This window comes from Lepus europaeus, chromosome 13 (genome assembly GCF_033115175.1).
Source record: "Lepus europaeus isolate LE1 chromosome 13, mLepTim1.pri, whole genome shotgun sequence".
Lineage (NCBI taxonomy): Eukaryota > Metazoa > Chordata > Mammalia > Lagomorpha > Leporidae > Lepus > Lepus europaeus.
The window spans coordinates 68613782-68641011 of record NC_084839.1 but is presented as its reverse complement, the minus strand read 5'-3'; the positions used below and the strand labels follow the sequence as shown (position 1 = coordinate 68641011).

Below are 27230 nucleotides of genomic sequence, written 5' to 3'. Positions count from 1 at the left end.
CAGGGTGGCTGCTTGTACTCCCTGAGCAAACCTGTGTCCACCTCCACGGATATGGAGTCAGGAGGTGGGGTGGGGAGGCAGGGTTCAATGGCGAAGGGTGAGAGACCGGGCAGAGGGATGGCCTATGAATGCTGCCGTCCCAGCTTTTCTCTTTCCCTGTGAAATTCCCAGTGCTGAGGGGTGAGGGGGGAAACAGGCACTCCTGGGTCTGGGCCTTGGCCTGCTGGCAGTGTACCCCCCCTCCCCCGCCTGCCCTTGCTCCCTGGAGCCCAGGGAGCGGCCGGCCGTCTGCAGCTGAGGAGGGGATGATGGGTCTCTGTCTGCCCAGCCTGAGCCTGGTGCCTCTGTGGCACCTAGAGGGATTTGGAGGTGGCAGGAGATCTAGGAGGTGCTGGGGGCTCTGCATTCAGTGGTGTCCGTGGGGGTGTCTGGGGAGGGTGGAGGTGGGGTTGTTTCTATGAGGTATGGAGGTGACCGTCCAGGCGCCTGCTGGCCGTGACCACACTGATGTAGAGCTAGCGTGGTGGCCACTCCCGGGATGCTGATTGACCCCCCTCTTACTTCTCCGTGCTCCTCATGGCCTTTCAGAGTCTGGAGAACTTGGGTCATGGATGAACACCAGGAGGCTGTTTCTCTCCTGCCCCCCTTGAATTGTGAACCTTATCCTCATCCTCAGGAGGCTGTGGGCACCTAGGACCTCCCTGCCCTCCTTGGGGCCCATTTGCAGGTGGCAGCTGCAGGGGTAGGCTCTGGGGTCAGGCATCCAGGCAGAGTGGAGAAGGGCTGTTCTTTGGGTAAAGTGGCCTGGCCTGGACCAGATATGCGAGAGCTGGACAGTGAGCTCCGTCAGCAGCACTGGCCCCACGTGCCTTGAAGGAGGGGAGGCTCACAGCGGGAAGCTGTAGGTTGGACTCTGAATTAGGGGACTCAGTAGCTGCAGGGTCTCCCGCCGGAACCCAGAGAGCCCCTCCAGAGGGCCAGAGGTTTGGGCGCTCTGCCCTATGGCTCCCAGTAACCATTGTAAGGGCAGCTGCGCCCTCTAGTGCTCCCTTGCGGCACTGATGCCCCAGGGAGAAGCCTGAAGCTGGAAGCCTTGAGTGTGGTGTCCAGATAAAGGCTGCCCTGGGAGAAGGCAGAAGAGAGCAGGGGGCTTCCCAGGGGTGGTCCTCCTGTCCTTCCTCACATGGCTCCCGTCTGCTGGCCCCAGCAGGGTGTGTCTGGCGGGGGAATGAGGGAAGTTGAGGAGACTAAGCTTTATCTAGGCCCCAGGACTCACCCCTGCCCACCAGCCCTGTTTCCGGCCGTTCTCACTGAGCTGTGGCATGGGCTGCAGCTGGGTGTTTGAGGACAGGCAAGACCATGGTGTCAGCCCCTGTCACCCCCGCCCCCTGCGCATAGTCAGGGAGCACAGGTGAGTACCCAGCTTTTCTTATGGGCATAGGCCCCTCAGGAGCGCTCAGGGCCTCAGGTCACGTTATTAGTGGGTAAATGAGGACTCACAACAGGTGCCCAGTCACTTGGCGTCAGCGTGGCCTTGCCTGTTTTGCTGGCATAGTTGCTGTGTTAAGTGTCTGGTTTTAGAGACAAATCACATGGTCTCCCCCTGTGGCTAATGAGGCCCCTGTGTCACCTGATTGTGCCCAGAGGAGGAGTGAGGATGTGTCCAGCCTCCTGGACACTTGGAGACACCTCAGGAAGAGTCTGGGCAGTTGGGCCCTGGGGGCATGGCTGAAGGGCACAGGGCAGGGCTGGGCAGGGCTGGGCATGCCTCACAAGCCTCCTCAGGCCTTTTGTGGGACAGCCTGGTGGGGCACCTCTGTGGGCCCAGTCGCACCCCACATTCCCCTAGGACTGATGTTTGGAAAAGGCAGGGCACAGAGCCCATCTCAGTGTGGCCAGGAGGTGCCTGCTGGTAACACCCAGCGACTGAGGTGGCACCCTGGTACGGGGCTGAAGTATCCAAGGAAGCAGATGATGGCTTCATTAAGTGGCAGCTTTGTCCGGTTGTCCTGAGGTCCCTGCTGGTCCTAAGTGTTAGTCCTTCAGGGACAAGGTGCAGAGACCCTTGAACTTGGGGTTTGGTCCTAGAAGAGAAGAGAAATCAGCAGATTTAGCTGCCCGCACTGCTGGGACCAGGGAGACTTGCCAGACATGCAAGTGTCCGCCTCTGTCCCCTGAGCGAGCGTGGCTATCTGCAGGATAACCATGCCCAGGAACATGGCCTCAGGTCTGGACCACGTGGAGTGTCAGGGAGGGGCTGTGCGCTTGGTGTGCAGCAGGGCAAGGAAGGTGTACCACATGCCCAGTGGCCCTCAGAGGCACCGACTGCTCTGGGAAGCCTGCCGGGCCTAGTGCCTGGAGCCCCAGCCTCTAGAGAGAGCCCTTTGCTGGTTCCCTACCAACGGGAGCCTGTGCCCCTCTGGGGAGCAGTGGGAGGAGGCCGACTGCTGGGCCTGGCCTGGGGCTTCCGGGCTGTTTCGCTGGTGCCCCTCTCCCTGCAGCTCCCGCCGCCAGCCAGATTGCTCAAGCCTGGGAGGGTGAGTGGAGCCGTGGGATGAGCTGACCATTCTCGCATGAATCAGATGGGACTCCCTGGGCGCTGGTCATAGCAGAGGCTGGGGAAGGGCAGCTCCGAGTGCCCCAGCCCCATTCCTGGGTCGGGACTGTGCCTGGTACAGAAGCTGCAGCAGGGTATGGGTGGGGGCAGAGTCCTTGTCCTCGAGGCAGGCACGGCTGCTGGGGCCCTGGGGCCCACTGGGAGCAGGAGCACTGTGGGTGCTGGGCTCTGGAACCTCCCCCAACACTGTGTCCTAGAGCAGCGTGGCGCTGGGAGGCCCAGGTGGGCTGGGAGAGGACGTGAGCTTTCATCTCCCTCCTCCCCTGTCTCACAGCTGCAGGGGACTGGGGAGCCTCCCTCAGGTGGGAAGTTATTGTGGGGGCCGTAAGAATCTAGAGACTGCATTCTCAGGCCAGACCCGTGGGTTTGGAGCAGGCCGTGTGCGGCCTGTGAGCCTGACTGCTCCCTTGTGCCCGTTGGCCTTGGGAGCCCACTCTGCTCCAGATGAGTGGACGCCTGCCCATCGCTGTGTGGGCCTGCCCTGTCCTGGGCCCCTGGCAGCTTGGCCTTTTCCCCAGGTGCCCATCCCGCTCTAACAGTGTCCCTGGTGCCCTGTCTGTCGGAGCCCGGCTCCTGCCACCTAAGCTCACCCCCTCATTCCCTGCAGAGGGCGCTGCTGGAGAAGAGAGATGTGTAGGCTTTCCCCAGGGTGTTCCATGGGCAGGCAGGGGTCAGGGAAGGGGGCTGGGGCTCAGCTGGGAGCTGGGACACTGTTCAGGTAGCAGTGAGGGAGGCTCCTGCGGCCTGGTCTGACAGTAGGCTCGATCTTGAGCCAGCCGCTGTCAGACTGCCGAACACTGGGGGCGTTTGATCACCCTTTTTCCCTGCACCGTTCTAGCCTCTGTGTCCCTGTTTCCATCTCTGAAACAGCCGGGCTCTGAAAACACGGCTGTGTGCAGGACGGGCGGCGAGCGTGTGTGGATGTGGGTGTGGATGCCTGTGTGGATGCGTGCATGTTGTGTGCACGTGTCCACATGTATGTGTGCATGTTGTGTGCATGTGTCCACGTGTATGTGTGCATGTGTCCACATGTATGCGTGCATGTTGTGTGCACGTGTCCACGTGTATGTGTGCATGAGTGTGTGTGTGTGTGTCTGTAAAAGGACCCTGCAGAGGACACCAGAAGGCCTGTGAGTGTTCTCCCGTGTCACTGAGAGTGGACTCATGGTTGTGGAATGGATTTCCTCGGGGCCCTGTCCTTGCCCAGGGCCCTGGGGGATCCATGTGTGGGACACCAGGGTGACATTCAGAGCTGATGCCGCAGCCACGTTCCCAACCTTTGTTACCTGAAGCTGGCCCATAGGGAGTTGAGGTGACGGGCAACGTCTGCCAGCGGCCAGGCCGTGTGGACACTTGACCCCCAGTAGATGTTCTCAACAGGTATCTTGCCCTCCTCGGCTGGTTAGGGTGCCCCTCAAAGAAATGAGAGGGGTGGGTTCTCTTTCTGACACCTTGGCACTGCTGATGAGAGCCCCATCCTTACCTCCTGCTTCTGTGAGGCATTAGTAGAAGGAGCCATTCGGTTTTGGGAACCCCAGTTCCAGGTGCTTGGTTCCATCACTGCTGGCTTTGTCCAGCCAGACACCCTGGCCTGGCCTGCCTCTGGCCTCTGCATTGCCTCCAGGCCAGCTGGGATTTGCTCTTTAGTGTCCCCGGCTTGAGGTGCAAACCTGTTATTGCCGTCCAGTGGACATGACAGCCCCGGAGAGCAAGAACACTGGGTTCAGGCTGGAATCCGGCCTGCAGGATGGGCCTGGAGCTTGCTCTGCCCAGCATCCTTCTCCTAGGGTAGCGCCCAGTCGTGTTCACTCTGTGGGCTCTTGCTGTGTCCCCTGCCCGAGTGACCGGTGGCGGGGAGGGGGGGAGGCGGCGGCGGCGCGGTGCTCTGCACGGTGTTTCCGGTCTTGGCATTAACCAGGAGGCTCACGGTTTTGTCTCCCTCCACAGCCTGGACGTGTCTCCTCAGGTAGAATCTGACCCAGCCGCTCCTCCTCACCACCTCCCCTGCTCCCCCTGGGCTGCGGCCCCCCCCACTCCTGCTCCCGCCGCTGCTCCCATGCTAAGCACTAACCTTTTTGCAGTCGCCTCCCCTGCTGCTGCCGCCGCCGCTGCCACCACCGCCGCCCCCGAAGCCACCCCATCTGGATTCTTGGGTGTCACCAACCCGTTCCTCACCTCCTTGCAGAGCAACCCCTTCTTCGAGGAGCTGGTAGCTGACCTAGCACTAAACTCTCCTTCACCTGCTCCCTCTCTCCCCAGGGCCTCGAGGGCCGGCCCCGCCCCCCTGGCCTCCCCTGGGAAAGCCCTGCCTGAGTGGGACGACACCTTCAACTTCTTTGCTGCGAGCAGGCTTCGTCCAGAGGCCAGGAGCGAGATCCTGGCCCCTGTAGGAGTGGGGCTGCAGGTGGCTGGGCTGCAAGATCCAGGCCCCGGGGCCATGACAGTGAAGGCAGCTGAGCCCCCAGGAGGCCCTGGGGGAGGAGGAGGAGGAGGAGGAGGAGGTGGTGGGAGCACCTCCTGGCCAGAGCTCGGTGTTCCCCTGGACTTGGGACTGGACCGACAGAGCATGAGCGTGGCCGCCCTGGGGCCTCGCACGTCTGTCTGGGCTGGCCTGCCCGCCACATCAGCCCAGCTGCACTCAGATCCAGACGGGGAGCCGCCAGCCCCAGACGGGGAAGCAGGGCAGAGCTCAGCGGGCAGTGGGACGCCTCTCTTTAGCTCCCCAGAAGTGATCAGCGTGTGGGAGAGGCTGCCCGGCCTTGACGACGCCCCCGAGGGCCAGGACCAGGAGGCCTCCCGGGCCGAAAGGCAGATTTCCCAGCAGCTCAGCACAACGGACGACTCCTGGCCCTGGGACGTGGTCACCGTTTCTCCTGCCACAGAGACGGCCTCACCGGTCCTGCAGGGAGAATCTGAAGAGCAGCCCCTTCCCCACGTACAGCCAGAATTGCCGGAAACCATTGGCCCCAAGGGGAGCGAGGGGCTTCCCTCCCTGGAGCTGGAGCCACAGCCTGAACCGGAGCAGATGTTGGACAAGGGACTGCAGCCCAGCACGCCACCCCCCAAGCCACCGCGCCTCTTCACACCTTCCCAGTCCCTGGCCCGAGAGGAGGAGCAGGAGGACGAGAAGGCTGCTGGGGGACCGAGTGATGCCGGGGCAGGGGGAGAAGACGCCGCCTCAGATGTGCTTGCCGCTGGCCCCCAGGAGATGCAGGGGGAGGGAGAGAAGCGGGAGTCGGAGTCTGACAGCCATTCTTCCGGAACCCTGCTGGGAGAGCCAGGCCTGGAGGATGGGGACGCCAGCGCCCCTGTGTCTGGGCCCTGCCTGTGTGCGCCCACCAGCTGTCCCGAGGGCCCTGCCCCCAAGTCCCCACTCTCAGCCAGCTTGAGTCAGCAGATGTGGGGGGCTCCAGAGAGGGAAGGCCCTGAGGCTCCTGAGGCCCAGAGCCAGGGACCTGGAGGAGAGGGGCTGGAGCCCCTGTCGGTCACCCCCCAGCAGCCTGATCTGTGGGCTGAGGATGATGCCCTGGACCCCTTGTCTCAGGGGAGCCAGGATCCCCCCAGCCTCCCATCCACATCCCCACCAGGGTCCAGAGAATCTTCTGTCCGCTCTGGTCCGGAAGAGCTGCCCACCCCTCCGGAGCCTGCCTTTCCACCCCCCCTCCCACCCTGGGCCAGCCACCGCCACGGGGGGCCTGACCCTTTGTGTTCTCCTGTGCCTGGAGTGTGGCCCCTGACCTCTTCCTCCCCACCCCCACGGGAGCCAGCCTCCCCCACTGGGAGTGCCCCTCCCCTACTCGGGGAGGACCACGCTGCAGCCACCCCAGCCTCCCCGCTTGTGCTTCTGCCCTTGGAGACACGGCCAGCTGAGGAGCCACAGCCCAGTGCCAGGTGAGCAGCCACCCCCAGAGGCACTTGGCAGGAGGAAGAGGGTGGAGAGGGGGCAAAGCAACTGGGGAAGGGGGGTCCCATTCGAGCCTCAGGCTTTCAAAAGACAGCTGAGAGGCCCTCTGCCCTGGGGGCAGGACTGTGGATTAAAGACCCAGGCTTGTACTGGTCTGACGGTGCTTCCTGGGACAGGCAGGGTTCTCCCATGAGCCAGAGTCTGCTGAGGAGCCAGGGTGAGCAGCGAAGTGGAGAAGCCGACGCAGGTGGCCGGGGCAGGAGCTGAGCGGCGGGTGGGCCCTTCCTTCGCTTGGCCCCGGGGAGCCTGTTCACATCAGGACATTGGGACGCAGGCCAGCAGAGGAGTCATCAGCAATTTCCTGTCCAGGCAGGAGATGCAGGGAGCCCGAGGAGGGGCCAGGGCTTGGGTGCGAGAGCAAGCGGGAGACACCTTCAGAGGAAGGCACATAGCGCATGTGCGTCCCTCGGAGCACAGGTTCTGCAGCAGGCAGGCGCTGCCTCACCCTCCCGCTGGCTGTGTGCTCTCAGTTCTGGCTCCCAGGCTTGACGGCAGCTGCTGCACGGCTGAGGCCACTGCAGCTTTGGCCTGTTGGGGAGAACTAAGCCGAGATCTCACCGGGCGGTTGGTGAGGGGTGGTGACAGTGGAGGCACCAGGTGCTGCCTGAGTGAAGTGGGGTGGGGCTGGAGTGTAGGGAACAAGACAAGCACCAGCACTTACCTCCGAGCTCGGGCAGTGGCTGGTGCGTACCTCCGTTCATGCCAGTTCACTGAGCATCTCTCTGTGTCGCTGTCCCCACTGTGTTGGCAGGAACCCAAGTGCAGCAGGGGAGACAGGTGCACCCAAGGACAGACCTGGGTGGCCAGTGCTGCTGTGTAAGCAGCGGGCAGGAGGGAGCCCGGCTGCCCCCAGCTTGCTTCTTCGCAGCAGGAGAGGCAGGAGGGACGAGCTGGTCACTGCCGGACTCCAGCGTCCTCGCTGCCCACGCTGTTCCTAGCGTCACCTCTGGTTTCACTACCACACTGGGGAAGTGTGGTTCTTCCCAGAGGGGATGGGCTTCATGTCTGTGCCTGGCCTGGGCCTTCCATCGTGAGGTGGGTGGGCCATGTAGAGCTGTCACCATTTCTGCATGAGGAAATGGGGTCCACGAGTACTGCGGGCTCCAGGGTCCCTCTGCTGGAGACGCCTCAGACCGGGCGCTTTGGGGCTGCATTGGCCGCCCTCCCCATCCTGGAGCTGCCGCCCAGTCCGAGCCTGGTGTAGGCTCCTAGTGCACAGCAGGAAGGGACCCAGATGGGTGCTGCCCCGAGCCTGGGCACTCTGCCATGCTTGCTGATTTGAGAGAACCTACAGCCATACCACCTAATAATAGCTGGCTTCTCTGGGTCTGGGTGACCCTCCCCCTGGTGGAGGTTAGGGCCTTGGACTAGGGTGTTTAGTTTTCCACCCCAGGGTGGTCTAGATCCTCAGCACAGCACACGTTTATTTGTAGGAAGTGCCCAGGGCAGGGCCTACTGCTCACAGTCTGTGTAGCTATCAGAGGAGCAGAAGTCAGCTCAGGGGGATCAGGAAGGCTTCCTGGAGGAGAGATCTTGCACAGCTCGGAAGCGTGTAGGAATTAGCAGGCTGACGGAAGGAAGGGGCAGTGTTCCTACAGAGGAATAGCTTCTGTATAAGAGCCTGGGAGTAAGAGAAGGCACGGTTTCCTGTGGCTGTGGGAGCGGAGGTGGTGAGGAAGGGGCAGGGGCCAGATTGCGTTACCATGACAGGGAGCCTCTGGAGGGCCGAGGTCACCTCCCTGCTGTCCTGCGGCAGGAGGGAGGAGAGGTTTCCACAGACTGCAGGACAGGAGCTGATTTAGCGGCTGGGGCCCCAGGGACCTCCCGCCAGCACTGGCTTGGCGGGGAGGGGACAGCTGAAGAGAAGTGGGGAGGGGGCAGGACGAGAATGGAGATCAGTCCCAGCTCTGACCTGAGCCCTGAGGAGGCTAAGAAAAGGGTGGTGTGGAGGGAGTATGAGAGAGCCAGAGAGATCTGGCCTGGAGGTGGAGGGGGGCGGGGTGGTAACCCAAGGACAGACAAGCGCCAGGACTGGGGGCGGGTCGTTAGAGGCCTAGAAGCCAGGTGCAGGTCTGGGGTGGGTGGGGGAGAGCAGTGTGGTCTGAAGGCTGCAGTGGTGCAAGCGCGGGCTCCACGGTGGTCAGGTGGTCAGGGAGGTAAGAACTCACAGGGTCGGCGCCTTCAGCAGGTGCACTTGTGGGGGGCTGGCGAGTGCAGGAGTCCACAGGAGGTAAGCAGGCGGAGCCAGAACGTCTCTGTGGGCTCTGCAGAGGCTTGGTGAGAAGAGGAAGGCAGCTGGCGGAGCGTGCCCTAGCGGAGCACATGCAAGGCTGGAGAGGGCTTGCAGGCCCGTCTGGATAGGGCTGGGAAGCAGCTGGTAGCCAGAGGAGGGTCTTCCCTGGCTTTAGCATCCTGTCTTGGGAATCCACACAGTCCCGGGGAACTGGGAGGGTTGGTCTCACCCCTGGAGAGAGGTCACAGCACGGCAGGGGAGTGAAGGAATGGGCCCAGGGGCACAACTTTGTAGGCTGCTCTCTGATGTCCCTGACCGGGCACAGATGGAGGAATGCTGGGCACAGCTGCCTGGAGGCCTTGCCTGTCTAGCAGGCCGCAGGCTCCGCAGGGAAGCTGGCCCCACCTTTGGCTGTGCCACTCCTCTCTGCTCACGGCCTGTCTCCTGTCTGTCTTCACAGTCCCCACCCCGTGAAGCCCCTCAGCACGGCCCCCGCAGAGGGCAGCCCTGACAGGAAGCAGTCCCGCTCCAGTTTGAGCACAGCCCTGAGCAGCGGGCTGGAGAGACTCAAGACGGTCACGTCCGGCAGCATTCAGCCAGTGGCTCCTGCACCCCAGCTTGGCCAGAGTGTGGACACCAGGAGGCTGAAGGTAAAGCCCAGCAGGGTGCTGGGGACATCTGGCAGATGTGGGGTGCTGTGGGGAGAGGCCAGGAGTCCTGGGGCAGGGTGCCAGGGAGGCTGTGGTGGGGAGCAGCCTGGGTCCCCCACGCCACGGTCCTGAAGCCAGGTGGGCCTTCTCTGGCCTGGGAGACAGAGGCCGCTCTGGGGGCCTGAGCTGGTGCAACTGGGTGTTGGTGGCGGGTAGGGCCAGCATGCAGGCGGCTGCCCCGCTCACTGTCATTTGCTGGCCTCAGGACTCGGCTGTGCTGGACCAGTCGGCCAAGTACTACCACCTGACCCACGACGAGCTCATCTGCCTGCTCCTGCAGCGGGAGCGCGAGCTGAGCCAGCGGGATGAGCATGTGCAGGAGCTGGAGAGCTACATCGACCGGCTGCTGGTGCGCATCATGGAGACCTCGCCCACACTGCTGCAGATCCCTCCCGGCACCCCCAAGTAGCCCTCCTCATCCCCCTGCCCAGGGAGGGCCGGCTGGGACTGGCTGCCACACAGGACCCATGCACCCTCCCATGTTCCTGCTGAACACCGGCCTGGGGCAGGCCACCGCCCCGTGGCCACTCCCTGCTCCCCTCCCCCTCCTGCCTCTGCTGGGGCTGCTGGTAGGGATGCATCCAGCTCCAGGTGCGTCTCGCGTGTCTTTGGGAGCCCTGGGTCTTTCCCACCGGCCCACATTCATGCCCTTTAGCTTTCGGGGCACCAGTGAATTGGAATAAGGAATTTGACCCTCAGGATGGAGCCAGGGGCACACTGTGGTTTGATGTGACTGGGAGGGGATTGGTGGCTGGCACAGACTCCACCACCCCTACCCTGAGGATGGTCGGCTGTTTCTTGCCACCACCAAACCCTCGTCCTCCAGCCCCCGGAGGGGCTCCTGATGTCACTGGGATGGGGACAGGGACCATGCTACCCATCTGAGGAACAACCAGGGTGCCTATTATTCAGCCGCACACCCATCGCCCTGAGAGTGGGGAGCCTGTGCGGTCTAGCCTGGTCTCTGCCGTGTCCTGAGTCCTTTTCCATCCTTGCTGCTGACGGAATGGTCACAGTGGCAGGAGTGGATGCAGTATGTTCTCCAGGATGCTCCATGCCCCCTCTCATGACCTTTCCACTGTGGGTCACCTGTGAACGTGTGGCAGGTCGGGGCGGTGGGCAGGGAGCTGCTCCTAGCTCTTCAGGTTCTCACGCCTCGGATGTGTGGACCCCTGCAGGTCAGGGCTTTGGGCTGCTTAGGGTTTGGGGATCAAGCCTCCGTGTCTGTTCTTGCTGCCTGTTCAGATGCCAACACTCTGCTGATGCAGGGTTTGAACTTTTGGAAACCAATTAAAATGTGCCTTTTGTGGGCGAGGTCCAGCGCCTCTGGTTGTAGACCTCTCCCCTGGGTGGTGTCCCTTTCCCTCCTGTTGAGCACATGGGGAGGGCTCTGCCAGGACCTGGGACTGCCAGTGGAGGGTGGGGGCAGCCCTGCTGTGTGCCCTCCCCTCTCCTGGAGTTCATCTCTGTTAAGGGTCTGGCCAGGCTGCTGCTGCTTCCTCGGCTACCTTCTCCAGTTGGGGATCTGAGGATAAACTCACTGATGGGCAGGGCGGCCTGCGGCTGCCCTGTGCTCTCATTCAGTCTGACCTCAGGCCTGGAAGTGGGAAGTCCGCTCTGCTTTTGTGAGACACCTAAGCTTAGGGAGAAGCCTCGGTTGCCCTTCCATCCACCCACAAAGCTGCCATCCCTGTCTGTCCCTTCGCCCACATGGCCTTGCCTCGCAGTACACTTTGAGGTGAAGTATCTGTCCTTTGGCCCACAGCCCCTCATTTCTTGTAGAAAACAGCGGGCTTCCCCCGGGCTTCTGCAGGGGACCTCTATTTTTTTTTTTGGGGGGGGGGGCGGTGTTAGCAAAAGCTGGAGGACGAGGAGGTGCTGAAGGGAGATACTTCTGGCCCAGGGAGGAGGCACCGGCTCCTGTGGGACCACCTCTCCGTGGGAGGGCCTGTGGGCCGTCTCCAGAGGTGCAGCAGAGGGGAAAGCCCCTGTAGAGTTAACCCACCTTGAGGTGCCCTCATCAGCGCTGGTCAGACAAGTAGCCACAGGTGCCTGGGACGGCAGTCACGTGTCAGGAGGGTCATGAGGAACCGGACAGAGAGCTCTTCTGGGGGAGGAGGTCACTCCCCTGCTAGGTGTCCCTCTGGACTCCATCCCGTCCCAGCCCCAGCTCTGAGCTCCCACTGCTCCTTAACCATGAGCCTCCCCTGTGCCCAGGGCAGGCATGTGACCCATGGTTCTTGCTTGATGTTTCTGCTGGCCACAAGTTGGAGCAGAGCTGCAGGTGGGCTGGGCGGGGAGCAGGTGAAGTTCTGCTTTGCTGTTTGTCTTCCTAGTTGTAGCTCCTGTTTATAAAGAGCTTGTTCTTCATGTTTTGAGCACTTTATGAAGAATAAAACGTTCACGGACTGCAGGTGTCTGTTGTGTTCCCATTTTGGAATGAGTGTGTGGAGAAAGCAGCCTTAAATCAAGCTGGTGGGGTTCTGGGGCCACACTTCCCCCTCCTTGACACCAGGGGGCAGCAGCACTGTGTTGCCCGGGGTCCTGGACTGTCTCCCAGAACGCTGCAGTTCCTGGATGAGCCTTAGCCATCACAGGCTCATTTTTGGGTATTGCAGGGGACCGTGGCGGGCAAAATGATCGATTCTTATTCTCAGGCTGGTAGAGGGAGATAAGATACAGATCCAAAATACAAATTGTTCTAAAGGGCTAGCTAAAATCTCCCTCTGGCTTTTGAGAAATTCGGGTTCTTGTGGTTCAGCCATTCCTGGAAGAGGAGCTCTGACTGCTACAGTCCATGCAGCATCCAGAAGACACGTCAACCTCACACCTCTCCGTGAGACTAAGGAGACCCAAAGTGGGGTTCCCCAGAGTTGGGATCCAATATCCCTGCCCTCGTGGGTGGAACAGGCGGTCCAGTGTGGCTCACTGACCCGGTGATTCAGCTGCTGCATTGTGTTCGTTATCCATGCTGGAGCTTTGTCCACAGCCTGCAGTGCTCCTTGTATTTAAAGTTCTCATTGCTGCTACTTGGTACACACTACTGAACCCTGCTGCTCAGCTCCCAGTTTGCTTCCTCCCAGCAGTTACCAGAGGGTCTTACTTGGTTCACCAAAGGATGTGGAAGTGGAGGTCTCTGGGGCCCTTTGCTCTCCTGTTTTAACTCAGAGCCAATACATGATTTGAGCCCCAACTGTGAGTCCCCCTGTGCCTGGCTTTGAGGACTTAGCAGGCCCGTGGTGCAGCAGTTAAGACACCGCTTGGAACACCTGCATCTTATAGCAGGGTGCCTGGTTCCAGTCTGCGTGCTGCTCTCGATTCTGCCTCCCCTAATGCTCATTCCGGAAGGCAGCAGCTGATGACTTCAGTAGTTGGGTCCCTGGCACCCACGTGGGGGATCAGGACTGAGTGCTGGGCTCCTGACTGCAGCTAGTTCAGCGCTAGCAGTTGGAAGCATTTGGGGAATGAACCAGTGGATGGGAGCTCCAGCACTGGCTCACTCTCTGCTTTTCAAATAAAGTTGACACAGTGTTTTTGTTTTTCTTTTTAAAGACACGATCCTTGCCCTGTGGACCTTGTAGTAGCAAAGGCAGATACTGAAAACCAGAACTAGTTATACATGCAAGACTGAAAAAGCTGGGCGCTGCGGGAGTCCGCGGCGGGTTTGGGGGGTGGGGGGGAGTGACTGATGGGTGGGGAAACGGCAATGTTTAGGTTGAGGTCAGAGCGACCCAGCGTGAGGGGAAGACAAAAGTGTGTCTTGTGCAGAATGTCCCCGTTGGTCGGCCGCTGGAGAGGACAGAGCAGGGGGCAGGGTGGCGGTAGAACTGCAGGGAGCTCCCCGCAGCGCACCTGCTTGCAAACAGCCTTCCGAGATGAACCCTGCTCCACCCGGAGTCCTTGCCCGTCTGGATTCGGGTCCGGCCCGCTTGAGCAGGGCCCTTCTCCTGGTCTGGGCTTCAGCTGCAGGGGACAGGTCAACAGCGAAGGGTCGCCCCGCGGGGCCCGCCGGGGCCTCAGAGCCGTGCGTGGCCGCCCCTCTCGGCCTGCGGGCCCCGCGGAAGGTGGCGGCGGGCCCTCCGCAGCGCCGGGCTGCCGGGCGGCGGGGCGGGAGAGACTACACTCCCCATAACCCTCTGCGCCTCCGGCTCGCTGCGGTTGCCTGTGGCCAATCGGGAGAGGCCGCCGTGGCGGGGGCCGAGGAGGGACATTTTAAAAGGGCCGGAGATTGCGGGTGTCAGTGGCCATGGCGGATACAGCGACTACAGCACCGGCGGCGGCGGCCGCGGCCAGTGCCGCTAGCGCCTCGACCGACGCACCTCCCTTCCAGCTGGGCAAACCCCGCTTCCAGCAGGTGAGGACCAGGCTGCGGGCTGCAGGTCGGCGGGTGGCACAGGGAGGGCGAGCAAACTCCCTTCTAAAGTCCCCTTCAGTCTGAGGGTCTCCGACCCGCGGCCACCGGAGCCTGCAGCTGGTGCCTGGGGGAGCCTCGGCCACTGCCGCCCCTCCCCATTGGTCAGTGGGGCGGGTGAGGACACCCACCCTGCCTCCCTATTGGCCTGTAGCGCCGTCACTCTCCGATTGCCCGCGCCCTCCAGCCTTCCCCGCCCGAGGCGCTCTGTGATTGGCTGCCGCCGGCCGCGGCCCCGGATCCCCGGCACCCGGGTCCGAGCGGCTCCCGCGGGGTCGCTCCAGGGCTGTGCAGCTTCCCACGGGTGCCAAGTTCGAGCACGGCCCCGGAGAAGTTGGAGCGCCCGGGATACCTACTAACTTTTCCCCCGGGTGGAGACTGACGCCCCAGCGGAGCCGCGGGCAGACCCCGCGCGGCCGCGCTCCCGGCCCGCGACCCCACGCCGGGTCCGTGCGGGCTGAGGCTTCGCTGGCGCCGCGGGCCGGCAGCCGGGTACCCCGCGGGGTGGAGCCGGGGCGCGGGAAACGCTGTGTCATCCCCAGGGCCGCTGCCTCTCCGAGGGGCCGCGGCGCGGTGCGGACCCCCTGTTTCTTCGCGGCGTGGTGACCGGGACTCCCGCCTGGTCGCGCCGCAGATCCCGGCCCCGCGGCCTCCGGCGGGGCTCCGCTGGGTGAAAGGCGGAGAGATTCGGCGAGGGGACCCGGCCTGCGGGGTGCGCGGCGGCGGCCGGAGAGAACTTTCCTGGGAGAGCTCAGGGAGTCGGAAGGCCGGCGGAGGCTGTCTTCTGCGGGGTCGGGGCGGTGGGAGGCGGATGCGCTCCCGCGCAGCGATGCTCCAGGGAGCTCCTGAGCCCTCTGGGAAAATGCCCTCAATGCTTCTAATCAGGACTTTTAAAAATAGACAGTCCCGGTATGTAGGTGGTGGTGGTGGTGGGGGGGAGGCTGGCGTCTTACTGCGGGTATCGGGGCCGCCCAGGGTAAGGCGGCGGGGCGACCCCTCCAAGACCGCCCCTGCACGCGACCTTCGGCCAGGCCCGCAGGCCCACAGCCTCTAGGGAACACTGGCTCCGTTCTTACTGCTCCGGGGTCCTGACTCTCCTATGTACCTCTGGCCCCCCTGTGGGATCCTCACAGCCTACCCTCCCCACAGTCTGCCCTGTGCTCCCTGGATCTCCCCAAAGCCGTCAGACTAGGGCTGACCTTGCCCTACTCTTCCTTACAACCGAGGCGTGAGCCCAGCAAAGGTTCCTGGGTTGGGCTTTTATCCCCTGGCACCTGTTACTGGTGAGTGGCCCCTGGGATGTTCTGTTGCCCAACAGACACATGCTGAGTACCTGTCAGTGACTTCCCGTGCCCCAACCCTTTGCCCCGGGCATGTGGGGGACCACGGGTGGGCATTTGCAGGGCCTTTGCTCCTGGCTGGCCCCCCTCCTGAGGTGGGGAAAGTGAGTGCTGTCTCTGCTGTTGAGGCTCTCCTCCAGCCTAGTGACCTGCACAGAGCACAGGGTGTCTGTGATTCATCCATGGTGGGGAATTTCTCCTCTTCCCTCCAAGCCTGCTCCTCCCACTCAGCGCCCTGGCTCTGCAAGCAGCCTAACTTGCTGGAGTGGGGATCCTGGGACTCCCCTGTGGACTGCCCTCCCCGCCCCCAGAAGCCAGTGATGTTACCTCCGTCTCAGCCCCCAGGTCACACAGGGCTACCACCCATCTCCCCTGGCGGATCCTCTGCTGAGTACAAACTGTTGAAATTTTTACTTAGTGTAGAGTTGATCTTCTGTATATAAAGATAATTAAAAATGAATCTTAATGAAGAATGGGATGGGAGAGGGAGTAGGAGGTAGGACAGGAGTAGGGGCGGGAGTAGGTGTGGGGGTGGGAGGGCGTGTATGGCGGGAAGAACCACTATATTCCAAAAGCCGTATTATGAAATTTATATTTATTAAATAAAAGCTTTCTAAAAAAATTGCATGCAAGGCTGTACCTGGGGAGACGGTACAAAGATGATGTTTCTCCAGTTGTTCCCTAGGAGTCTTGCAGAATTGCAGCCAAATGGGGAATCCTCAGCCCTGAGATGCCCAGAGTGAGAGGGTCTCTAAGGAAGTGAGTACTGGGCTGATGAGCTACTTCAGGGCTTCCTCACATCTCTGGCTCCTGCCCTCAGTGTTTGGCACACAGTGGGTGTCCAGTGGATGCTTCTAGTGCCCTGTGCTCACCTGACAAAATCCTGCCTCCAGGTGCTTCCTAATCCAAGTTGCATTCCCAGAGCCCATGCTAGGGACATCCCTCTGATTCCAGCTGGTCTCCCTGTGTCTGCAGGACTTGGCATCAAGGTCTTTTGTGGCTCGCTCCATTGCTCAGGAAACCCTCTTCCTTTCTTCCCTCAAGGTCCTCTTGTGCGGGAGGTTGGGGGAAGGCAGCGCACTGAGCAGGGTCAGGGGCTGCAGAAGGGATGATGGCTTTGGAGTGTGGCCCTGTTTCTCTCTGTAATACGATGATGACTGGGGCTGTTGTGGTGCGGCCGGTTACAGCCACTGCTTGTGATGCTGGCATGCCATATGGGAGCACCGGTTCAAGTCTCAGCTGCTCCACTTCAGATCTAGATCCCTGCTAATGCACCTGGGAAAGCAGTGGAAGATGGTCCAGGACTTGGGCCCCTGCCACTCACTTTGGAGACTCAGATGGAGTACCAGGCTCCTGACTTTGGCTTGGTCTAGCCCTGCCTGTTGTAGCCATCTGGGAAGTGAACCAGCAGATGTAAGATCTCTCCTCTTTCTTCTCTCTCTTTCTCTCTCTCTCTGTCACTCTGCCTTTCTAATAAATAAAAATCTTTACAAAAAGATCATGATGATAGCGAGCATCGGTTACACCTTGTTGCACATTAACTAATTTTTACAGCCCTGTGAATTAGGTACAGTGACCTCCTGTCTGTAGGTGAGGACATTGCAGCACGCAACAGGTTAAGTAACTTCCTAGGTAGTCTGGTCCAGAGTACACGTTTGCTTATTGTCAACCTTTTTATGCTGGTGGTTTTCAAACAGCTGACAATCAGTGAATTTCCATGTACCCTGCACTCAGCTTTAACAGTTGCCAACTTAAGGCTGATTATTTTTAAGCAAAGCACAAATAACCTATCATTTCATTGAACTAAAAAGTAGATATCTCTAAAAAAAATAAGGACCTCCTTGGTTTTTTATAATAAATATTTAATTTTTTTTTTTTTTATTTTAGAGGCAGAGCACTCTCATCTACTGGTTTACTCCCCAAATGCCTGCAACAGCCAGGGCCAGGCCAGGCCAAATCTAGGAGCCAGGAACTCAGTTTAGGTCTTCTATGTGGGTGGCAGAGACCAAAGTGCTCGAGCCATCACCTGATGCCTCCCACGTTGCACGTTAATAGGAAGCTGGAAATGGGAGCCAGAGCTAGTACTTGAACCCAGGTATGTTAACCACTACATCAAATGCCTGCCACTAAAATAAACTTTTATTTGGGAATAATTTTAGATTTACAGAAGTCAAAAAAGATAGCAAAGGATTCCTGTGTATCCCACACCCAGTATCCCATGATACATTTGTCAAAACTAAGAAACTACCCTTGCTACATAGCTATTGGCTATACTTCTGACTTAACTGGATTTCACTATTTTTAACAAACATATTTATTATTTATTTGAGAGAGAGAGAGAGAGAGAGAGAGAGAGAGATCTTCCACCTGCTAGTTCACTTCCCAGGTGGCTACAATGGCCAGAGCTGGGCTATGTGAAGCCAGGAGCTTCATCCTAGTCTCCCATGTGGATGGCAGGTGCCTAAGGACTTCCTCTGCTTTCCCAGGCACATTAGCAGGGAGCTGGATTGGAAGCAGAGCATCCAGGACTTGAGTTGGTGCCCACGTGGGATGCCCACATCGCAGGCGGTGGCTTAACTCACTGTGCCAGCCCCTTCACTACTTTTATACCAGTGTCTCTATTCCAGAACCCTAACTGGGATCCCACACTACACTTAGTCCACGCTGGTCTCTCACCGTCTCAGCCTTGCTTGATTTCTGATGACTTTGGCAGTTCTGAGACGTCTTGGTGGAGCATTTTGTAGGACATTCTCAGTTTGGATTTGCCTAATGCCTCAGGTTGTGCTTTTGGGGGAAGAATATCACAGAGGTGAAGTGCCCTCTTCCTTGTTTCGTATCAGAGGCGTTTTTTTTTTTTTCTGCCTAATTTTAATAATCACAGCACTCTTAACATCCCTAAAGTAATTATTTCTTAAAATCATCAAATAAGCAGTCACTATTCACTTTTCTGTGACCAGCACATGACTTTCATAGTTGCTTTATTTTAATCAGGATCCCATGAGTCTCACATTATTACATTTGATGCGTATCTCTCTCATATCTTCCACTGTGTGTTTCTCTCTCCCTCTTGTTTCCCTTGTATCTGTTGAACAAACTGAGGTATTGTAGGAAATCCGACGCCCCACCCCTACTCTGATGGTGACCACTGGCGTCTCCGTGGTATTCCTTAGCATGTTCCTCTGTCCCCTGTGTCCCTGTGCACTCAAAGTCCATGCTTTCAGCCACTACCCCCAAGGACTCCAGGAAGGGGAGAAGCTGACAACAGCACCTCGGGGTGGGGAGGAGGGGTTGGCTCTGAGGCCTGCCCTTGCTTCCTTCTCTGCTGCTTCCTCTCATTTTTGGCATGGAGGGGCCCCAGAATAGGAAACAAGCCCCTCCATTTGTATTTGCTTCTCCAGAAATCTTGCTTGTCTACTAAGATGAGCGGGGCTCAGAGCATGCTGGCATCTGAGAGGGCCCGATACCTCCTGGGGTAGGGCAGGAGAGAGGCTGAGGGTTTGGGTGGGCCTGGAGTTGGGAGATGGGGGGAAGCCGTTCCTACGTTTGCCTGAAATGAAGTCCCCATACCACAGTGCTTTGCAGGGCGTTTTGTGTTTCTGTCTTTTTCCATCCCATACACCTGAGGGTGTCTGGGTGCTAGAGCTTCTCTTGGGGCTGTCACTTCCTACAGCAGCTTGGGCAGGTGTTTAAGCCGGTGCTAATGCCTGGAGCCCACACCGGAATGAGCAAGTCAGAACCCCAGGGCGTGTGGCCTGCTGTGGATGTCCCCAGGTGGGTCCATTTTGCACTGCTGAGCGACTCCCGCCTTCCTGCCTTGGGAACTCTATTCCTAATATGGAAGAGCAGTAATTTAGAGGGAGGTCTTGGGCACGGGGCTGCTCCAAGGCCTGTGCTCCCCCAGGACCCCGCAGGTAGGGAGGGGGCAGCCAGGAGCAGTGGGAAGGTAGCCTGCTGGGGTGAAAATTAGCTGACTTGCTGACTCACCTTTGTTGTAAAGGCAAGGGGAAGGAATCATTGGGCTGACTCATTCTTCCGGTAAAGAACAAGGGAAGGAAAAGCAGCCACTGACTTTGTGACTGGTGAGAGATGGGGGCTGGAGTTAGGGGGGTTGGGAAAAGCTGTGCCTTTTAAACCATTGCTGAGAAAGGACAGCCCTTGCCCGCCTTCCTCAGGCGGGAGCGCAGTGGCTGCTGGGAACCAATGTGTCTCCGCAGCACTCACTGCAGCTACAAAGTGTCACCGGGGCCTTCCCCTGGAATCATGCTTTGATACTTTCTTTTCTTTCTTTTTTTTTTTCTGAGCAGTCTTGAAGCCTCTCCTGTGTGTGTGTGTAACTTTTATTTAATGAATATAAATTTCCAATGTACAGCTTATGGATTACAATGGTTTCCCCCTACCATAACTTCCCTCCCACCCGCAACCCTCCCCTCTTCCGCTCCCTCTCCCCTTCCATTCACATCAAGATTCATTTTCTTTTTTTTTTTAAATTAATTAATTATTTATTTTTTGACAGGCAGAGTGGACAGTGAAAGAGAGAGACAGAGAGAAAGGTCTTCCTTTGCCGTTGGTTCACCCTCCAATGGCCACTGCAGCCGGCGCACCACGCTGATCCCAAGGCAGGAGCCAGGTGCTTCTCCTGGTCTCCCATGGGGTGCAGGGCCCAAGCACTTGGGCCATCCTCCACTGCACTCCCGGGCCACAGCAGAGAGCTGGCCTGGAAGAGGGGCAACCGGGACAGAATCCAGTGCCCCGACCGGGACTAGAACCCAGTGTGCCGGTGCCGCAAGGCGGAGGATTAGCCTGTTGAGCCACGGCGCCGGCCAAGATTCATTTTCAATTCTCTTTATATACAGAAGATCAATTTAGTATATATTAAGTAAAGATTTCAACAGTTTGCACCCACATAGAAACACAAAGTGAAACATACTGTTTGAGTACTAGTTATAGCATTAAATCACAATGTACAGCACATTAAGGACAGAGATCCCACATGAGGAGCAAGTGCACAGTGACTCCTGTTGTTGACCCAACAAATTGACACTCTAGTTTATGGTGCCAGTAACCACCCTAGGCTCTCGTCATGAGTTGCCAAGGTTATGGAAGCCTTCCAAGTTCGCCGACTCTGATCATATTTAGACAAGGTCATAATCATCCACAGTTATATATGATTTGCTGCTCGTAAAACTAAAGCGTTGTTGGTTCTGTGTTTAGCTGTCCTCCTATAGGTTCCTATGGACTTTTTCTAGCCACTTCTATTGTATTCAGTACTTTGGGATGGCTCTGTAAACAGATGAAGCCAATAATGTATTAACAGTACCAACTGAGAGAGAGTATGGTTAACTGAGGTTACTAAAAACAAAAAGCGATTCAAATCAATTGGGAATTTACAAAAAGAGTTAAAGATTTCAAAAGCTATTATTAAAATTGCTATATTGGTCTATTATGTTATGTTATATGTGTGTGCATATTGTATGTCCACATGGGAAAATTTTATTAAGAATTTTATTTTAATTGGCTTATAGATAAGATTGTCCATAAGTTTAAGCTGCTAAATTTAATCAAAGATACATTTTAATTCGTGTGACCTGAATCTCTGTATCATATGTTTTATACTTGTTGGTAGAAAGAAACTAAAAACATTTTATATGTTTGTGCTTAAGTTTACTGGTTAAACAAACTATACCATGTTAGATATTTAAGAGGTGTTTCCAAATACATGATTCTTAAAACTTATAGAAGGCATTGGACCTTCTGGTAAATGTTTTCTTAAGTTGTTATCTAATGGTTGAAACTGTTTGCTAAGTATTCATGTGATATTGTTATTGTCAGCAAGCGATCCAGGACTTGCTCCCTCATTTCTCTATTCTAAGCCCAACTTGTTCTTTCATTTCTCTAGTCTCTTCAAGGTAGGTAACTAGTTCTATTATGAAGGAATCTGTAGGACACACAATTTAATCTTTAGGCCTTATAAAAGAGATGGCTAACATTTTTCTGTAATAGCATAGCCAAAATAAGAGCTTAAATTATAATCTCATAACTAGATTTACTTCGCCATCAGCAAAGTAAACAGTAAGTAGAAAAAACCTCCCTTTCAGACCAAAGGGAAAGAAAGTTTTTAAGTGAGAATATAATTTTCCTCATGGGCATTGTCTACCTTAGAAAAAGTACTACAGTGGCCGGCACCGTGGCTTAACAGGCTAATCCTCCGCCTTGTGGCGCCGGCACACCGGGTTCTAGTCCTAGTTGGGGTGCCGGATTCTATCCCGGTTGCCCCTCTACCAGGCCAGCTCTCTGCTATGGCCTGGGAAGGCAGTGGAGGATGGCCCAAGTGCTTAGGCCCTGCACCCCATGGGAGACCAGGAGAAGCACCTGGCTCCTGGCTTCGGATCAGCGAGATGCGCCGGCCGCAGAGGCCATTGGAGGGTGAACCAACAGCAAAAAGGAAGACCTTTCTGTCTGTCTCTCTCTCTCTCACTATCCACTCTGCCTGTCAAAAAAAAAAAAAAAAAAAAAGAGAGAGAAAGTACTACAGAACATGCCTGTGACTATAGACTTGTAGTTCAGGCCACCGAAGATTAGAGATGGGACATGGGCACTCCCTTGACTTGCATCCTCTGGTCTGCTTTAACAAAAACCAGGAGGAAAAGAAAGCTAGGCATCAGAAACAATGGGTGGCAGGCCTATTAATGGCTGTTCTGTACAGTGATCTGCCCTCAAGGAGACCCAACAGGCCACTTGGGTCCACTGCAGTGGCTTTCAATGTGGTAAGCCTGGGCTTCAGCAGAAGTCAGCTTGTGAAGAGCCCTGGCAGCTCTGCCAAGAGTTGGATCACTGGAAATGGACCTGCCCTGGAGTTGAAGGATGCCCAGGTCAGAGCCACAGATCTTATTGGCTCTAAGCTGAAAAGCCCTTCACTCAGCCCAACTTCCAAAGTGACCACTACAGCTGAGGGGACGGCCAAGCAGGGTCAGCAACATTGCAGGCAAAACTGTAAATTTCTTGTTAGAGATGCCCCCTGCCTTTACCTGGCCAGCTCTCCTCCCAGGCCAGCTAAGTAATGAAAGTCAACAGGGTGCCTTCCCCCAGGAGGTTCACACCTCCCTTAGGATGTACCCCACGTAAAGAGATAGATAGGTCTGGGCCTCTTAACTTACAAGGCCTAAAGCCCACCAGATTATTACCAGGCCCCTTCTATCAGGTTCTATTTGCCTCTCAATCAGAAAACTTAATTGTAGCTTAGACAGCACCTTTCTTAGCTCCTCTAATAATGACTCTGTCCTTTGTTCTAGACCCCGTCTAGCGCACTTGGGCCTCATTCCTTTGTAATCATAACCTCTACTCTACCACCAATGGCTCTACTCCCAACCTGTGTGTACTGATGGTCCTCTTCCCCACTTAATGCTGTATAATTGTTCAGACCTGGTTAACGCCACTCTTAGCTTTGATACTTTCATCACCACTGCCAGAAACTTGGCCACTTAAGAAGGAAGGAACTGTCCACCTCTTGACTGGCAAAGCTGAGCCACTTTGCCTTGAGAACCCACTCACGTGCTTAGCTTCAAATAAGGGGTTTCTGAGGCTCCACGTGGACCTTACCTTCCTGGTTTTTGTGGAATCCAGGCCCGAGTCCTGTCTGACCCGACGGGGGCGACTCCTTTTCCTGGGACCCTGCTCTGTTTGGGGCCCACTGAAGCCCGGCTTCACTTAGATTTTACTCCACCTACACCGGAATTCCGCCCTAACCTGATGAGGCAGCTTCTTGCTGCTTGGGCCTGTCTGGCAGAGAGGAACATGATGTCACCAGACTCTGGGTTTGTGCTGATTGGACGAGGGCCCTGTCATCACACTGCGTTTGCAGCTCAGACCCCTCCCACGAGCCACAGACCTCTGTTTCCAAGCGTTAAAATCTCTCAATTGCCCATGACCAATACAGACTCTTTATCATCCTCCCCCCTGAGTCATTCTGCCCCTGGCTTCTCCGATCTTGGTTACTACGCGTTAGTGTCTGACTGGAAACCGAGGCAGCGGCACCACGGACGCGGCTCTCCCAGGACCCAGGGCAGCGCTGTGTGCACAGTAGGCTGAGGGTGCTAGGAGGGCAGTGAGTGGGTGAGGAGACCTCAGGAGTGCGGTGCAGGTCTGATGCTGCGCTGACCGCAGTCTGCACACTCTTGCCTTGCGTCCATGTCAGCTTAGGAACCTCATCCGCCTCCCGGTGCCTATGCCTCTGAGAGGCCTTGGTGACTGTGAGTCCCCAGCATGCTTTGCGAGCCTCGGCCAAGCCCTCAGCCTGGGGCTCGGCCGACATTTGCTCACTGTTGGTAGTTATTTGTCTCACTTGCTGGGCCCCAAGCTCCTGGCAGTCTTGTTCCCTGAGCCTCACCCTGTCCCTAGGACTTTGTAGATGTCTGCGGAGCAAATGCTTCACCTGGGATGCTCCCCAGCCGGACACAAGAGGGCTGGCAGTGCTGGGGACAGGGGACAGTCCGTAAGGGGCCCAGGGCTGGGAGCTCCTGCTGGGCTGCCAGCTGCCCCACGCTTCTCTTTTTGAATCATACCCTCCCTTCAAAGCCCCATCAGGGCTCCCTGCCTGCAGGAGGCCGGAGGTGCTGGCTGGTCAGCCGCCGGCTCATTCGTTGCCGTGTAGGACTATGTTCAAGGAGGCTGGGAGCCCAGGAGCATGGGGGCAGGAATGTCCAAGCCCACACTTTTTGTTGTTAAGATTTATTTATTTGAAAGGCAGACAACAGAGAGGGAGATACACACACACAGAGCTCCCATCTGCTGGTTCACTCCTCAAATGGCTGCAATAGTCAGGTCTGGACCAGATCAAAGTCAGGAGACAGGAGTTCCTTTTGGGTCTCCCACGTGGGTGGTGGGAGCACAAGGACTTGGGCCAGCTTCAGCTGCCTTCCTGGGTGCATTAGCAGGGAGCTGGATTGGAATCAGAGCAGCCGGGACTCAAACTGGCACTCAGGTATCAGATGCCAGCACCACAGCAGTGGCTTAACCTTCCACACCACAATGCTGCCCCTCCATGGCTTTCAGTTGCTGTCATCACATCTATTATCTAAAATACCCACTTGAGGCTGGTGCTGTGGTGTGGCGGGTAAAGCTGCCGCCTGTAGTGCCAGCATCCCATATGGGCTCTGGTTCGAGTCCTGGATGCTGCACTTCCAATCCAGCTCTCTGCTATGGCCTGGGAAAGCAGTAGAAGATGGACCAAGTCCTTGGGCCCCTGCTACCCACATTGGAGACCTGGAAGAAGCTCCTGGCTCCTGGCTTTGCATCAGCCCAGTTCTGGCTGTTGCAGCCATTTGGGGGAGTGAACCAGCAGATAGAAGACCTCTCTCTCTCACTCTCTCTCTCTGCCTCTGCCTCTCTGTAACTCTGCCTTTCAATTAAATAAATAAATCTTTTTTAAAAAGTACCAACTTGTGTTCTAATTTAAATATGTGTTTAAACAAGACAGTATTATTTCTACATGTTATACATAATATTGCTTTTTTTCATTTTAAAAGCAAATTAAAAGATACAGAAGTAAAAATAACCTGTAATCCTGTTATCCAGTGACAATCTCCATTAACATTTTAATGTATTCTCATCTAACTTTCTGAATAATATTTTAACTGTTTACTTTTAAGCACTTTCAGCCTTACGGAAAAATTACGTAAGAAGTTCCATATGCCCTTTTCCTAGATTCACTTTTTCTTTTTTCTTTTTTTTAAGATTTATTTATTTGTTTGAAAGGCAGAGTTACAGAGAGAGGTGGGGAGAGACAGAGAGAGAGAGCTCTTAAAGCCCCCTAACCCCCGTTCACTCCCCAGATGGCTGCAACAGCCAGCACTGAACCAAGCCTAAGCCAGGAACCAGAAACTTCTTCTGGGTCTCTCCATGGGTGGCAGGGGCCATGGCACTTGGGCCATCTTCTGCTGCTTTCCCAGGCCAGTAGCAGGGAGCTGGATCAGAAGCGGAGCAGCCAGGACCATATGGAATGCTGGTGTCCCAGGCAACAGCCCCAGTTCACTGGTTTTTAATCTTTTTCACATTTCCTTATTCTCCTTGTCTATAGGTGATCATAAAATCTGGAAACATAGCAAATATGCATTATGCAATTAAGGATGTCTTTAATCTGTAAATAAAATTATTCTTGCATTTTTCTGGATTTCATGGCTGCCTTGTTTATTTACACTGTTATTTTTCTTCAGCCATTTTATAAAATTTATCACTGGGGCCAGTATTGTGGCATGGTGGATAAAGCTGCCACCTGTGACATTGCCATTCCATATGGGCGCCAGTTCGAGTCTTGGCTGCTCCACCTCTAATCCAGCTCCCTGGTAATGTACTTGGGAAAGCAGTGGAACATAGCCCAAGTACTTGGGGCCCCTGCATGCATGTGGGAGACCCAGATGAAGCACCCAGCTCCTGGCTTTGGCCTGGTCCAGCTCTGGCCATCGAGGCCATCTGGGAAGTGAACCAGTGGATGGACGTGTTCTCTCTCTCTCTCTCTCTCTCTAACTCTGCCTTTCAAATAAATAAATAAATCTTTTAGAAATTTATCATTTAGATTTTTTTACTTACTTTATTTGAAAGCAGAGTGACAGATCTTCCATCTGCTGGCTCACTCCCTAAATGCCAGCAACAGCTGGGACTGGACCAGGGCAAAGCCAGGGGCCCAGAATTCAGTGCATATCTCCCATGTGGGTGGCAGGGATCCAAATACTTGAGCCATCATCTGCCGCCTCCCAGGGTGTGCATTAGCAGGAAGCAGACGCCAAGTCCCAAGTGGTGAGGTCACTGCTACCCTACATGCACCCCTGCCCCAACCATTTGAGAATCGCTTACGTTTATTCATCCATTCTTGCTCCAGCGTATCTCTCTTAAGGACCAGAACCTTCTCTTATATAACCACAGCACAGTTATTAGAGTCAAAAGAGTAATATGATGTAATATCTTTATTAACCCATAGTCCATGTTCCAATTTTGCCTCTTGTCTCAGGAATGCCCTGGAGAGCGTTTCCCGCCTGCCCAGGGTCCCGTCCTCCATCATGCCTCCTGCTTAGCCGTCTCCTCAGTTGCCTTTAGTGCAGAGCTGCTCCTCCGTCGTCATCTGGATGACACTGACCTATTGGACGGCCAAGGCCAGTTATCTGAGGGCTGCCTCCTCAGTTTGGCTTCCCCGATGTTGCCTCGTGATTGGATTCAGTCCCTCCAAGAGACCACCTCAGTGAGGCTGTGGACTTCAGGTGTCACATCCCGGGCCTTCCACAGCCGCCTGCCCCTCCCTGGCCCTCCTGATGTGTCCCCATCATTGTGGGGGGCCCTTTGTTCCATCCTGACAGTGAAACATGCGGCCTCAGCCGGACGCGCCCTGCCCTAACTCTGCCATCGGCCGCTTCCCTGAGGAGCCTGGCTCCCCACAGTGGGCCGGGACCCCCTGTCTTTCCATCTTTTCACTCTTCATTTGGAGCCCATTCAGCTCTATTTATCACCTTGTTTATTAAGTTGGAATCACACTGCTTATATGTATTTTTATAACACCCTAAGCTTTGTCCATGTACAAATCTTGTCTGAAAACATTTTGAATGGCTGCAGCATATTCAGTTCTGTGAATCACTCCCACTAATTAACCTCCCCCCTCTGTAAGCAATGCAGCTGAGCACATCCTTGGCACATGCCTCCACCTATACCTCTGATTGCTTCCTTAGACTAAATTTTTTTTAAAGATTTATTTGTTTATTTTAAAGAGTTACATGGAGAGAGGGAGAAACAGAGAGAGACAGGAGAGAGATCTTCCATCCACTGGTTCTCTCCCCAGATGACCACAACAGCCAGGCTGAAGCTAAGAGTCAGGAGCTTCATCCGGGTCTCCCACATGGGTACAGAGCCCAAGGACTTGGGCCATCCTCCACTGCTTTCCCAGGCACATTAGCAGGGAGCTGGCTTGGAAGTAGA

The 27230-nt window shown here is 56.4% G+C and overlaps 2 protein-coding genes across 4 annotated transcripts in view; both read left to right on the top strand.

Annotated features, from left to right (window-relative positions):
* The window catches only part of RAB11FIP5 (RAB11 family interacting protein 5), a 34984-nt gene extending 23049 nt beyond the window's left edge, over positions 1-11935 (top strand). The window contains exons 4-6 of one of the 2 annotated variants that reach the window (XM_062209653.1): positions 4877-6508; positions 9275-9464; positions 9730-11935. In XM_062209653.1, coding sequence (XP_062065637.1) covers positions 4877-6508; positions 9275-9464; positions 9730-9933 — 2026 coding nt within the window. In that variant the 3' untranslated portion in view covers positions 9934-11935. The remainder of the gene's footprint in view (positions 1-4876; positions 6509-9274; positions 9465-9729) is intronic. The other variant, XM_062209654.1, reaches the window with a different exon arrangement.
* Positions 11936-13770: 1835 nt separating this feature from the next.
* SFXN5 (sideroflexin 5) overlaps positions 13771-27230 on the top strand; it is a 121850-nt gene continuing 108390 nt past the window's right edge. For both annotated transcript variants that reach the window (XM_062209652.1, XM_062209650.1), the window contains exon 1: positions 13771-13878. In XM_062209652.1, coding sequence (XP_062065636.1) covers positions 13771-13878 — 108 coding nt within the window. The remainder of the gene's footprint in view (positions 13879-27230) is intronic.